The 12,581-nt window shown below is 41.6% G+C and overlaps 1 protein-coding gene across 7 annotated transcripts in view; it reads left to right on the top strand.

Moving 5' to 3' along the window:
• The first annotated feature begins 1,053 nt into the window (after nucleotides 1-1,053).
• SLC37A3 (solute carrier family 37 member 3) overlaps nucleotides 1,054-12,581 on the top strand; it is a 141,127-nt gene continuing 129,599 nt past the window's right edge. The window contains exons 1-3 of one of the 7 annotated variants that reach the window (XM_069227890.1): nucleotides 1,054-1,169; nucleotides 4,821-5,114; nucleotides 7,251-7,365. In XM_069227890.1, the coding sequence (XP_069083991.1) occupies nucleotides 5,035-5,114; nucleotides 7,251-7,365 (195 nt within the window). In that variant the 5' untranslated portion in view covers nucleotides 1,054-1,169; nucleotides 4,821-5,034. Of the gene's footprint in view, nucleotides 1,247-1,279; nucleotides 1,378-1,440; nucleotides 1,465-4,820; nucleotides 5,115-7,250; nucleotides 7,366-12,581 lie in introns of those variants that run through there. The other 6 variants (XM_069227887.1, XM_069227888.1, XM_069227891.1 and 3 more) reach the window with 6 other exon arrangements.

Below are 12,581 nucleotides of genomic sequence, written 5' to 3'. Positions count from 1 at the left end.
GGGGACAAAGCACAGTCGCTGGGGTCTTGGTTAGCAGGATCCCAGTGAACACAGTCAAAACACACTGACAGCAGGCAAAAAGGAGGTACCTTACCTACAGGTAATACCCATTGCATACATCATGGTTCACCAGATATGGGAAACCACACTCGCATCGTTCATGTTTTTTGCTCCTACAGATGTCCCATCTCATCGGTTTTAATATCAGCTCCTTTAGTCACATTGCTTTGTTGAGTGAAAGCACTTCTTTTTAATACTTCCAACGCGTGACTTTTTAATTGTTGCAATTTTCTATAGCGCAAACTCAAGCCGAAGACAATTGAGCTCGTGACACATGAGCACTCTGTCGCAATCATTAAGTCAGGCGAGTGAAGAACAACTGATTCCCTCAGAATCACAAGATGCCGAGCCGCCGCCACCCAAACCTGCTTCCCTGAGTTACAAAGTCGGCAGCTCTGTTCGTTAACACCACTTTCTCTCCCGTTTATTAGGTTTGTACAATTGTATAACAATATACTGGTTAATATGAACGTATGTAGTTCATGGTGTCTAGAAACACCAATGCAGTGCGAGGCGCTATATAAAAAACAATGTATTATTATAACATAAGCAGCTTGAAAAACACGAATGAGCTTCGCTACTGTGTACAAAAAATTGGAAGATAGCGATTTAAACAAAGTGCAACCGCAAACCACAGTGTTACACAACGTAACAGTGATTCAAGCCACTTGCCACGCTCAGAACAGTAAGTCTTAAAGGTCCACTATTCTTTACATGTAGGAATCCTAACTCCTGGTGGGACCGCAGCAGCTGCTGGGGTTGGCTGCGTGTTTTGTTCGCTGAACACTGGTTCACGAGAGGTCGTGCGGTGATGGCCTGCGGGCCAGTCACGCTCTTGTGCACGCTGCTTGGTTTCTGAGACTTGCAATTGTGTCACCGAGACTTTTTTTAAAGCTGGACCGCGCGATAAATATTACAGGCTGCCATGTTGGGTGTGGGGTTCGATAGGGGATTGACGTAGATTAACGTTTAAGGCCCCTGCTCGCTCAGCCATTCTTGTTACTTGGAATGAACAGGTCACTCCGCTCAGGAATCTACCACCGGCCGCTTGGTGACTACGACCCCCAGCGTGCAATGGGGTGAACCGGAAGTACTCGGCTCGAAACCAGGTAGCCGGTTACGTGGCTGGGAATGTTATTTTATTTGGATGGTGCCGGAGGGAGGAACGGAGCAGGAGGAAGGGACGGTGAGTAGGACAAGGGGGTTCGTCTCCGCCGGGAGAGCAGTGACAGCTGGAGGAGAAGGTGCGAAGGGGGCAGCTGTGGAGGCACGTGATACCAAGCAGCGCTCAGCAGCTGGGCGGCCGCCAACATTAAGGTTCCTGCGGCAAATGCTACATTTTGATGGGCGTTTTGGAGTCAGGTTAAGGAGTGGTCGATCAGGGCCGGGGTTGATGAGGAAGAGGTAAACAGAGACAGGGTTGAGAAGAGGTGGGAATAGCCATCAAGTTCGGACGGTCGAGCCGAGCCAGCTGTTCTGGCTTGGCTCCTGGAGCCCTGAACTAACCGAGCCCTGAGCATGTTTGCCATGGGAATTAGCATCACGTAAGATATGGTAAAGTCTCTTCAAAACAAGAAAATATATGTTTTTAACATATGGAAGCTTTGGCATTAATACATAGCATTTTATCAGTGCACTACGAGGTACTTATTAAAACTGATTTTTTGAACAGGAACTTGGAGCCGTTCCTGGCCCCGCTCTGGCGACAATGGATGTGATGACCTAAGAGGCAAAACAGCTGTCATGTAAACCCCTTATGTGGCTTAGGTTCTTATTGATACAGCCACATTATAGTCTGTTAAATCAGGCAATAGGTTCTATACAGCTGGTAGTCTGAACTCATGTATTTGAAAGTGCTTTTATTGCGATTATGAGGAAAAAGGAGATCGCTCAGTTTGGTTAAGCAGGGAAGCAGAAATAAATCCAGGTTTTCCTGTTTCACTTTCTGTGTCTCTCCTTTTTACCTGTTAATCCTTTGCTTTTTACCTCTTTGTCTATGAGGGTAGAAGGAGGATGGCAGGCAGAAGCCACAAGAAAGCTTGGCTTGTTATGGGCTTAAGGTTCCAACAGGATCTCGAGCTGAGCCTAGAGCCAGGCTTCACCCTCGAGCCTGGCTCGATCTTGGAGTTGCTCGCCCACCTCTCCGGTTGATGAATGGGCTAATTGGAGGCAGGGTTGAGAAACGGGGCAACTAAAAGACTTGATTTATTTATTTATGCATTTTTATTAGCGCAGACATCACTCAAAGGTGCTAGAGTTACAAGAATAGTTACATAGAGTTCAAAATTACCAAATATAGTAATATAATGCCAATAACTACAACAACAAAAAGAATAGGAGGCCTAGGAGCCACTGCCTGTAAGAGCCAGAGTTCACCATAGAGCATTACTTAATCGGAAATGGGAACTTAAGGACAGGGATGAAGAGGGATGTTTTGGGCAGCAGAAGTGGACAGCTCTGACTGGGCAGGTAGTTTGAGGAAGGGCTCAGACATGTCAAATAGTTAGAAGCTGGGGCTATTTATAGGTAAGGAGAGGGCAGTTCAAGGCAGAACTTTTCCAGTTAGGATTAGCTATAGCGAACTGATGCTTAAGTAAGAGAAATCCTTTTTAAATATTTGTTTGAGCGAGATTGTAATTGGAGTGTGGTGGAAAATGGGTGTAGTACTTGGGAGCTGGTATAAGAAAGAGGGAGTAGCTGCTAGGTTCAAAACGGGGGGTAGTTGAGGGATAGATTAGGGTGCCATAAAGGTGGAAAGGGCGTTGCAGGAGTTGTTTTTTGAATTGTAGGTGGCGAAAGTAAGGGGACAAGGTGATGCAACTTAAACCGGCATGTCTATCTCTCTGACTCTTTCCCTGTCCCCCCTTTCCCCCCCACACCATATCACTAAGCTCTGGGTCCCAAGACAAGAAAAGATGACCTCTCTGGTCACTTCCACATGACAAAACAACAATTACCACCTAGGCTCACAACTAAGGGCCTGATAATTATCTTGGCAGATGGCATACTCCGTCACAAACTTGACTAATATCCTGTCCGCCGTATTACAAGTTACATTATATCCTGTGGAACTTGCAATACTGGGGATGGGATACCCGTCGCGTTTGTGACTGAATACCCTCTCTGCCAAGATCGTACTCAGTCCCTAAGACACCACTTTCCCCACTATTGTTGAACACACAAGTAGCTTGTTGCTAGTCTGGGAAGGTGCTTTGGCACCCCACAGAGGGGAATGAAGCAGCTTGTAAATTCCTCAGTCAATCACCTGTTGGAGATAAAACAAAAAAGGCACAACGGGTGAGGCAGCCCCAAGTTGGCGTAAACAGCATAACTGTTGAGCGACTCAATATTTATGAAACCTTTAGCTATTAATGACTTTCTAATTATCAGGGGTATGCATGCTAGGACATTAAAAGCGAAACTTCAGGTTGCCAAACACTGTGTGTTCTACACATAGGTCAGTTCAAGATGAAAATGTGACGTGGGGCCGATTGTCAGCTGTAAGACAATTGATAGACTATAGATAGAGAAAGAGGTGAATATTGAATTTTGGTGGTTAGTGAGTACCAGTGTTTGGGTGGTAAAGTGCAGGAGCTAAAAGGCTGTGGTACTTGGTAATATTTACATTTCATGGTGATGGCGGACTGATATGTGATTAATTTGACTGTACGCTGCCTAGGATGTGTTCAGTAGTAGGCCAATTCTTACCCACCCAATATCAAAATTTGCAAGTGTTTACAAAAAGAAAAGGGGGTACCTTTGTGAGGACTTGGAGGTATCTGTCCTTTTACAGATCTGACTGCGGTGACACCACTCTTCTATCAAGAAGGCCCAATATTCCGGATCACTGGGAGGCTAAGCAGACTTGAAATTTCTGCTGTAAAGAATTCCATCAAATGCACTCACATGCTCTTTTCAAAGTGTTTGCTTTGATGTTTATATATCATTAAAATTACAGTAGAAATGTTACTAGCAAAAATAGTACAAATAATCAGTAAAATACTGTGTTCGCTGCACAAATATTGTCTAAAGAAACATGCCAGCCACATTAATAGGGCCTTTTTAAATAGCCAGATCATTAGATGGAGCAATAGAGTTCCCAAGGTGTACAAAATGTACCCATGAAGTTCAAATATTCTTTTCTAAATTGAGCTGCTTGTCAATAAATCAGAGTCTTTAATAGGTTTTTGAACAATACGAGCAATTCATGTATACAGAACTAAAAATATTTGTCACTCATTTAATATATATTATTGTCGGGAACAGAAACCGAAATGTTAGTTGTCAATAAACTTTTTCCATTGCTTTTCATTCGGACATTTGTAACTTTCTAAAATCCCATATTTTGCATTATGATTTTTCTGCGCAGGCTTTCTTTATATTCAGGTAACTTTCCACCAGAAGGATAACATAATTGAGATACCTTTCACTAATTTAATTCTTTGCACAACATTTTAGTGTGCATTCTTGTGCTTGGAAGTAAAGATCACATAAAATAAAACATGAAAACTTTTCACTTCTACCAAAACACACTGCAGCGTCGTCCTTGTACTTCTACATTTGAAATATACAACAGTCCAGCAAGACAGAAAAATATCATGGATTAGTTGAAACTGCCTATTTTATAGAGAAAAAAACTGTGCATATTTATTTGTCCTGCACATTTACGTCCTACTGTGTTAGCAACTATAAAACAATGACACCTACGTTTTTGATTTGTTAATTGACTTTCTCATGTGTAACTAACGAACCATTTTAAGTTCCCGTTTTTAGCCCACATTGTGAATGCTGACCCCTACGCCATACAGATGAGGACAGCTGTGGTCCGGTAATGGCGCTGACTGAAGAATCCCCGTGGTATTAGTAGCAGGTGAGGACCTGCCCAGCGCTGATCCGGGCTGACGAAGGACTAGCCTCTGTGAGGCTCTGCCGGATGGTGCGCGTTGATGACACGAAGCGGCCTCTCCTTGGAAGATGGCAAATCCTGATGTGCGCGGCTTCCTGGCGACCTATTCCCACCATCACATAGCAGTTTTCCTTCTTACTTTCTTCAGGTATCTTGAATGTACTGTTGTTTTGTTGTTGCAGAGGGTGTATAACACGTTGTGCACTTGTATGGCTTTGCAGTGAGAGCTGGGGTGCCTTCATGGCCTGGTATTAAAGACCGCAGTTTCATTTCGGTTGTTGGGAGTGGGCAATCAGTACTGTGGCTTTGAATCGAACAGTGTTTTTTAGCATATGGGTGGTCATAGGTGCCTTATAGTGCTTAGTAGTGATTGGTTTGTGTATTGGAGGACTTTGCTAATTCAGGTGTGTTTCACATGAGTACATTGGGCCTGTTGCAACTGAGAGTTTGGTGTCTTATTAGGATTGACAGCATTCCTTCATCCACAGTACCTCTGGGTCGTGGGCTAATATGTTATGACTATGGGGTGTGGTTCATTGATTACGGAGAGTGAGGTGATCGTGCAAATTCAGTGAGTTCCAACTACTGTTAGTGCCTCTAAACTGTGTTGGATGGACGTGTACTGTTGGTTGCAGGCTGTGATTGGCCATTATGGTTAGTACAGTTCCAGACTCACTGATTTTAAAAAAAATAATACAATAAAAAAAAAAAAAAAAAAAAATACTGCATTCAGTGTCAGAACTTTGTTTGTTTGGTACGTTGTCAGGATTCACATTTATGTGTGATGTTGGGTGTTGTTTCATAGTGAAAGCAGCGACCTTGCTAACTGGTTATCCAAGAGTGTATTTGGAGGTTAGAGCATGCCTCAGGTATGAGAGTACCACCAAAAGTGGCAGGCGTGAAAGAATATCCTTGTTCAGGAGCTTGGCATGTGTCTGAATTGAAAAATAAATCATTAATGGTGGGGGGGGGGGGGAAGCTTGGGGAGCTACATGCAGTATCCTTCCAGACTGGATTGACCTGCATTTCCTTACTCTATACAGCCTGCCTTGCGGTGTTTCGTGTTAATTTCCAAAGCTTTAGTGTGTGTGTGTGGGGGGGGGGGGGGAAGTCCGATACAGTATGTGGAGAGTGTTGGGAATCGCCGTTCATTTCAGATCATGAGCTCTTCCTTCTGACTACTGTGCTTGCATCCCTCATATGAGCTCCAGTTCAAGTCTCTTCCACTGCGTGGAGACGAAAACTGACTTCTGTCTTATTCTACTAAATGTTGTTCTTTGGTGTCCTTTAAAGGAAATGGGGTATTCTCTTTTATTTCTTGATTGGTTTAGGCCATATTGCACTAGTGCTTGTTCTGAAGTCAGCGTAAGGTTACAAAAGTGTTCTATATTATGAACTTTGTGTTTTATTCACATTGATAAATTAACATGCAAATGTATGAAAATAAAATCAACGCTCAGAGAAGCATTTGTAAAATGCATAAGCTAGTGAAGGCTTGGGTTGTGGTTACTGGAGGTACAGACCGCGCAGAAGAGCCGAATGCATAGCTGCCACCACTGAGGACTGCCTTTTAGTGGCCCTGTGGAAGGACCTACGAAGTAGGTTGTGGTTCCTTCACCACACTCGCCTTATTCCCCAGCACTTGCCTGTTGTGCCTCTGAAATCTTAGGTGTTCGCACATGGATAATATAAGTACAGTTCATGGCCGCACGCCAGAAAGTGTAGACATATGCATGATTTTAGTTCATTGATGTGCTTTGTTGTACATTAATTTATTAGACATATATCACCAGTTGTACTGTGCTTGTTCATGATTAAAATATAAACTAGTACTGAATATGTTCACAACAGGAAACACTTGCGTTTGTAAAATAACATTGTTATCTTAATGCAAAATATTTGTTAATTGAAGAGATTAATGGTTTCCACAAGTTTGCTATTGTGTTACACGTGGCATACGCATGTTCACATGTTTTAGATTGTAAGAGATGTGGAGGGTTAAGGGATGAGAGGAAAGTGGAACTGTGAGTCAAACTGACGCCCTTTTAATTGTTAACCATGACTTCGCAGAGGAGCTGATTTTCAGTGGTTGTACCCTTTCCCCCTGTTTTTACTCTTCTGTTGGTGTTTGCATGCTTGTTTCTATTGCTGAATATAATGTTTCACTGCTCTACTGCTTGTTTGTGGTGCTGAGTGCACGGTTTCACTTCCCTACTGCTTCTTTGCGTTTTCAAATAATTTTTTGTATGTGAGTTGTGTGACTTATTTTGCTTCTTTGTTTTAGTTACGCATTGCTTCATGCGTCCAGGAAAACATTTAGTAATGTGAAGGTCAGCATCTCTAGCCAGTGGACTCCTTCGTGCCTAAATACCTCAGTCTTCGTTCTTCAACCAAATGACGTAAGTATAGTTTACTACAGTTAAACACTAATGTTGTCTATTACCAAGGTTGAGAGCCCTCCTGCTTCAGGTGCAGGCTTCGTTGAATCGCAGCCAGAGCCTACAGTGCATAAAGTGTGGAGCCCTCTTGACACCACTGTTACTTGAGTTGAGGTAATGCCAGAGCATTTATCAGGCTAGTTTTATTTAAAGTGGCTTAGGTCTGAAGTCTTACTTGGATTGCATTTGGTTGCATGCCCTCTTGCAGCCAGTGGTATCTAGCTTAGATTAGAATAGGAGTATCCTTCATGATGCCATTTTTAACTGGCTTGGGATAGCAAGATAGCGAACATCTGGTGGCAGATGTTACTATAGAAGGATGTAGTCATCTTTGTGCCATCGTTACCTAGATTTAGCCTGAGTCAAGGCGGCGCTAGCGTTTCCTGTGTTTGGTTAGGGAAGCTGTTCTTAAGGTTGTCAGTACTATTGCTTCAGGGTTGTGACTTCACAAGGTGCTCGATGTTGATTGCCTTCATCTGACTCGTGGCTGAAACCCTCAGACTAATTTTGTTTTTCAAATTACAGTCTGTAATTTCCCAGGTTAACAGTGATTTTGGAAACCTCGCTTTGTATTGTCACCTGCCAGATTTATGAGAGGCTAATATACTACATTGTTTTAATCTGGTTGCTGCATCGATCCAATTGTGCGCACACTTCATGTATGATGTAGGTCCAGTATAAAGTATGTGGTAATAATTATGTATTTGTTCTGACTGAAATCTGGCACCCCATATTGAAGGTTGCTTCTTGTTTTTTTTTATTGTTGAAACAGTGCCGTCCCTGAGCAGCACTGAGGTTAAGGTGGTAGCCCTTTAATTTGTTTCTTTCTTTTCTTTTAATGTCTATCACTAGATCGATTTTCATGTATACTCACAGCTCTGAATCATGTTTAGATTTTTCAAAACCACATGGTCCTCTCTAAATCTTTCAGGGTTTCAAAAGGATAGATCAGAAGACCTCACTCCCCCTGAAGGCCTACCAATATAAACTCGTGCTAAGAGACATCTTTTCCTTTTATGGCAGAGACCAGATGTCTTAAAATATTCCTAGCAAAGATTGGCAATTCACGTATATTTCTGTTAACCTCTCTTCTCTCAGATACCTGCCAGATTTTTAGGATTCCGTACAAGATAGATTTACTAACTATAAATCTAAACGCAAATGAATTATATAGTCAGTGTTTACCATGCAAAAACAATAAGTTGTCCCATCTGTACACTCATGCATCATTTCTTAAAATGAGACATCACTTGTCAGCATCATCTCAGGAGTCTAATATCTACAAATCAGATAATGTCATATGGAATAAAGCTGGAATCTGTTGTTGAGTTGGAGGTAGTACCCGTTTGGCTTTTTGTTTTGAAGCTCTACAGCCCTGACCTCTGGCTTGGTCGGGAGATCCCCATTGAATTTAAAAAGTCATATGCCACAAATTAGAGGAATGGCTAGAACGCGAAAATCCTTCTTTCATGACAAATGTAAGGCGAACCTGAACGCTGTGTTGCTGGAATAGGAGCTGTGGAAAGGAAATCATTTTATGTGGAGAAAACTGCAGTAAATGGAAAAAAGAAGCATTACTGTTTGCCATAGAAATGATTGGTGCTGCACAAAGCTAAAATGAGGGCACATTCACAAATATCTTCCTTATCCATATGGAATAGAAATTGTTGAATTTGAAGCCTTTCTTATGGTGCAGGTTGAAATAGAAGAGCATTGAGGTGTTAAGTATATATCAAACTAGATGGTTTAAAAAAGGAGGCATCGTATTTTGTTTTAGTAATTTATGGCATAATATGTTTTTCAGTGGCTAGAAATAGTGAGATCTCTACCCTAGTCCCACATCCTCTTTCCACTTCTGTTTCTTGAGATTATCCATACTCTGTTGCATACTTTTAAAATAGACATAGAATGTTTTTTCTTTGTCCATCTGAATGAATGGTAGTAGATGTTTTTATTGGTGGAGTAATCTATTTGCCCGCTGATCTCACTTTAAAAATGAATAGACTTGTGCTCTGGTGGGTAGTGAGACCCTTTAAATGAGTTGCTGTTCGGACATTTAATATTTCTTTTGACTTTTTCCCCCTTCTCTGTTTGTCAATAGTTGCATCTCCTTGCATCAATACACAGTGGCTGCAAATTCATTTTTAAAGTGAATTAAATATAGGATGTGGTGAGCACATTACAAATATATTTATTTTTCTTTAAATGTAGTTCTGAATACACCCTGAATGACTGCACTCCAAGGCAATCAAACATTTTAAAGTAACGTTGTAAATCAGACCGAACAATGAAGGTACTATTTTAAAACTCGCTCAAAAAGTCATACATAGACTACACATTTTTCCGAGACTAGGAATATTTTAAATGTACAACTAAAGCGAGTGGAAAGGAATGTTTTCAGGGACTCGCTTGTTTCCGGAACTTGTAGCAGTGCAGGTGAGAACCATTTTTCATGTACATTGTACAGGAAAGTGAATGATTCTAACGCTGCTTCTCCAGCAGTATGTTTTTCGATTGCAAGCACATTCTGAGTGAAGTCGACGTTCTAGTTCTTTATTAATGGTTTGTGATGTTCACCAGCAGCTGTTCTGAAAATAAAGCATGGTGATATATTGCTCGAAATACTACCTGTCAATCTCCTGGGTAGACATCGACTAGCTAAAGCCAATCGTAGTGCAGTATTTCTGTAGTTTTGTTACATGGTAGACAAACCCTCCCAACTCAAATAAACAAGCAGACTCTTCTTGGCAATCCAAAGACCATATTTACTAACTGTCGCGACAGGGAGAAAAACACTGCAGAGGGCACGTCAGCCCTGCTCAAGCTTCCTCTGTGGTTTTTCTCCAATGCCTGTCCACAGACAGGCCTTTTAATACAAATCAATACAATGCTTTATTACACATAGTAAATAATAGTTAATTTGCAAGTTACAGATTTAAGATGGAAAAACACTTAGACATGGGACCCCATAATCCTAAATTCCTGAACTAAACCATTACACATTCTTCATTTGACAATGCTTTATGGCAGGTCATTCGTTGGCCTAAGAATGCGCGGGCGTTTCATGGTTTCCTTAGAGTGTGTGCTGGGAGCATTGTGTGCCCGAGGCCTTCATGTGCTCAGAATTTAGTTTCTTCCCTGCACCCATTGTTAAAGCAAGCACCTGTGTGCTGTGGGCTAATTTGATTATGAACCTATTGTCTAAATCAGCCCACAGTCTGTTTGAAGGCGCGGAGTGTGGCTTTTAACTAAGAACAGCTGTGTGATTTCTGCTTCGGCTTGATGTTGCACAATATTTTTGTGTTTCATATTTTCTACATTGTGTTTATTTTTTACATTTCCTACAACAGTTTACAGCTGTCTGATAAACAGTTATGAATAATACATTTGAGTTTAGATTTGAATTAAAACTATCTGGTATGCAGTCATTCTGTTATCTGCCTGTTTGGACCTCCGCTCTTTCAAAAGAAGCCGTCTCAGCTCACACATAACTATGGTAGTTACGTGATGGGTGACTTGAAATTTTGCTCCCTAGGTGGGTGCAGTCTTACCTGTCCGGTGTGCCTGGCACATGATTATATTGGACTTTCACTCGTTCTTGAGGTCTTTGGTTCTAGGGTAGATTAAGTAACTCCACCAGTGTGGAGCAGTCCTTCAGGACGCTGCAGCGTAAGCCGGGCACTGAATGCCTCCATTCATTCGCTTCTTGGAATCTTTCTGCTGAATGCTTCTTTATCAGCGCTGCTAGACTGCTAGACAGCATTACTTGCAGATCTGTCAGAAGGTTCTAGCCTGGATAATGTATGTGAACATAGGGCACTGATTAGCTTCCTTTCGGGCAAGTACTCCTACAGTGTTGTTGTGAAGGTTTGACACTACCCAATGTCCCTTATTGTTAGGCATGTCTCCCACATTTTTCCTCGGTTCCTAATATGTGTAGAATATAAATGATTACGCATTCACTGCTGTACATTATAAGGATATTTCAAGTCACAGAGGAGGTCAAGAGGAGTGCAAGTCACAGAGGAGTTCCATAACCATATAGATGAACGAGGCAAAAGGCAGAGTTCCTTTATAAGGCTATGGAACTCCAAGATGACTTGCAGTATCTTTATCATGTATGCCAGGGGTTCTTTATACCCTATAACGTGTGGTCACACAATCACCTTTCCCACTTGAAACCTTGATGGGAAGCTCTTTCGTATGAAAGAGCAAGCATGTCTGCAAGAATGAAGAATAACAATATAACCCCTGTTGCAAAATTAAAGACATCAAAAACCTGTTAGATATTTGTTGCGAACCTATATTAGAAACAGTTTAATACAAGTCCATTTTTTAAAACAAAAAATGGACGCTGTAGCTTGGAATGTGTAGAAACATGCAGATTCCCGCTTGTTATATCTAAGAAGTGAGAAAAATAAATAGGTTATTTCTGTTTGTCACTGTAAACTATTGAAATACAGCAGAAGAAGGAAAAGCAGCGTTCGCTTGTTTCTTGAAGCAGCTGCTTCAGCTAGGCTCCTTGACCTAGCCGGACTGTCACCCGGCTGCTGGCTCTGGCAGCAAGCATTGTTACAGCAGAACTTGACACTCATAACTTACAGTACTTGAACTCTAATGTCTTTTCTTTATAATCCGTGACTGAGTGCATCACAACTCGATGATTATCAAGAAATTAGAACTTTATACAGGGATTACAGAATTGTATGGATTATATAAACATTGTAGCATATTGCACCAGTTAGTATGCTTGCACAGGAATGCACAGTGTTTCACGAGGTGTATTTGAATGTGAGCCACTCTTTTCATTGTTCCTGATTATCTTCTTACAGAGTCTCTCAATGCATTGTTGCTTGATACATTCTGGAAATCATTCCTTTGGTTCACGAACAATCCCCAAATTCGGTATGTGTGAGAGTGTGGCAGTATGTATTGTTCTGGATACAAATCTCCTCTCTGAAGATAATGTATTTCTAAAGCATTTAAGAACCAGCTAAATCTAGTATAGAGTATGGAAATGGATGGCATTTGTATTTGAGCCAAGGGTACCCATACCAACATTCAATTTAAAGGCACTAAATGTGTTGACCTCCAAAGCATGAAACGTATGTGTGCTACGATTCATACTCTGTTGTAACATGTGAAACCTTGGAGTCTTGAACTTCTCCTGTTCCGTG

Source organism: Pleurodeles waltl, chromosome 4_1, assembly GCF_031143425.1.
Source record: "Pleurodeles waltl isolate 20211129_DDA chromosome 4_1, aPleWal1.hap1.20221129, whole genome shotgun sequence".
NCBI lineage: Eukaryota > Metazoa > Chordata > Amphibia > Caudata > Salamandridae > Pleurodeles > Pleurodeles waltl.
Note: the sequence above shows the minus strand (reverse complement) of the source record. Positions and strands in the feature narration are given on the sequence as shown.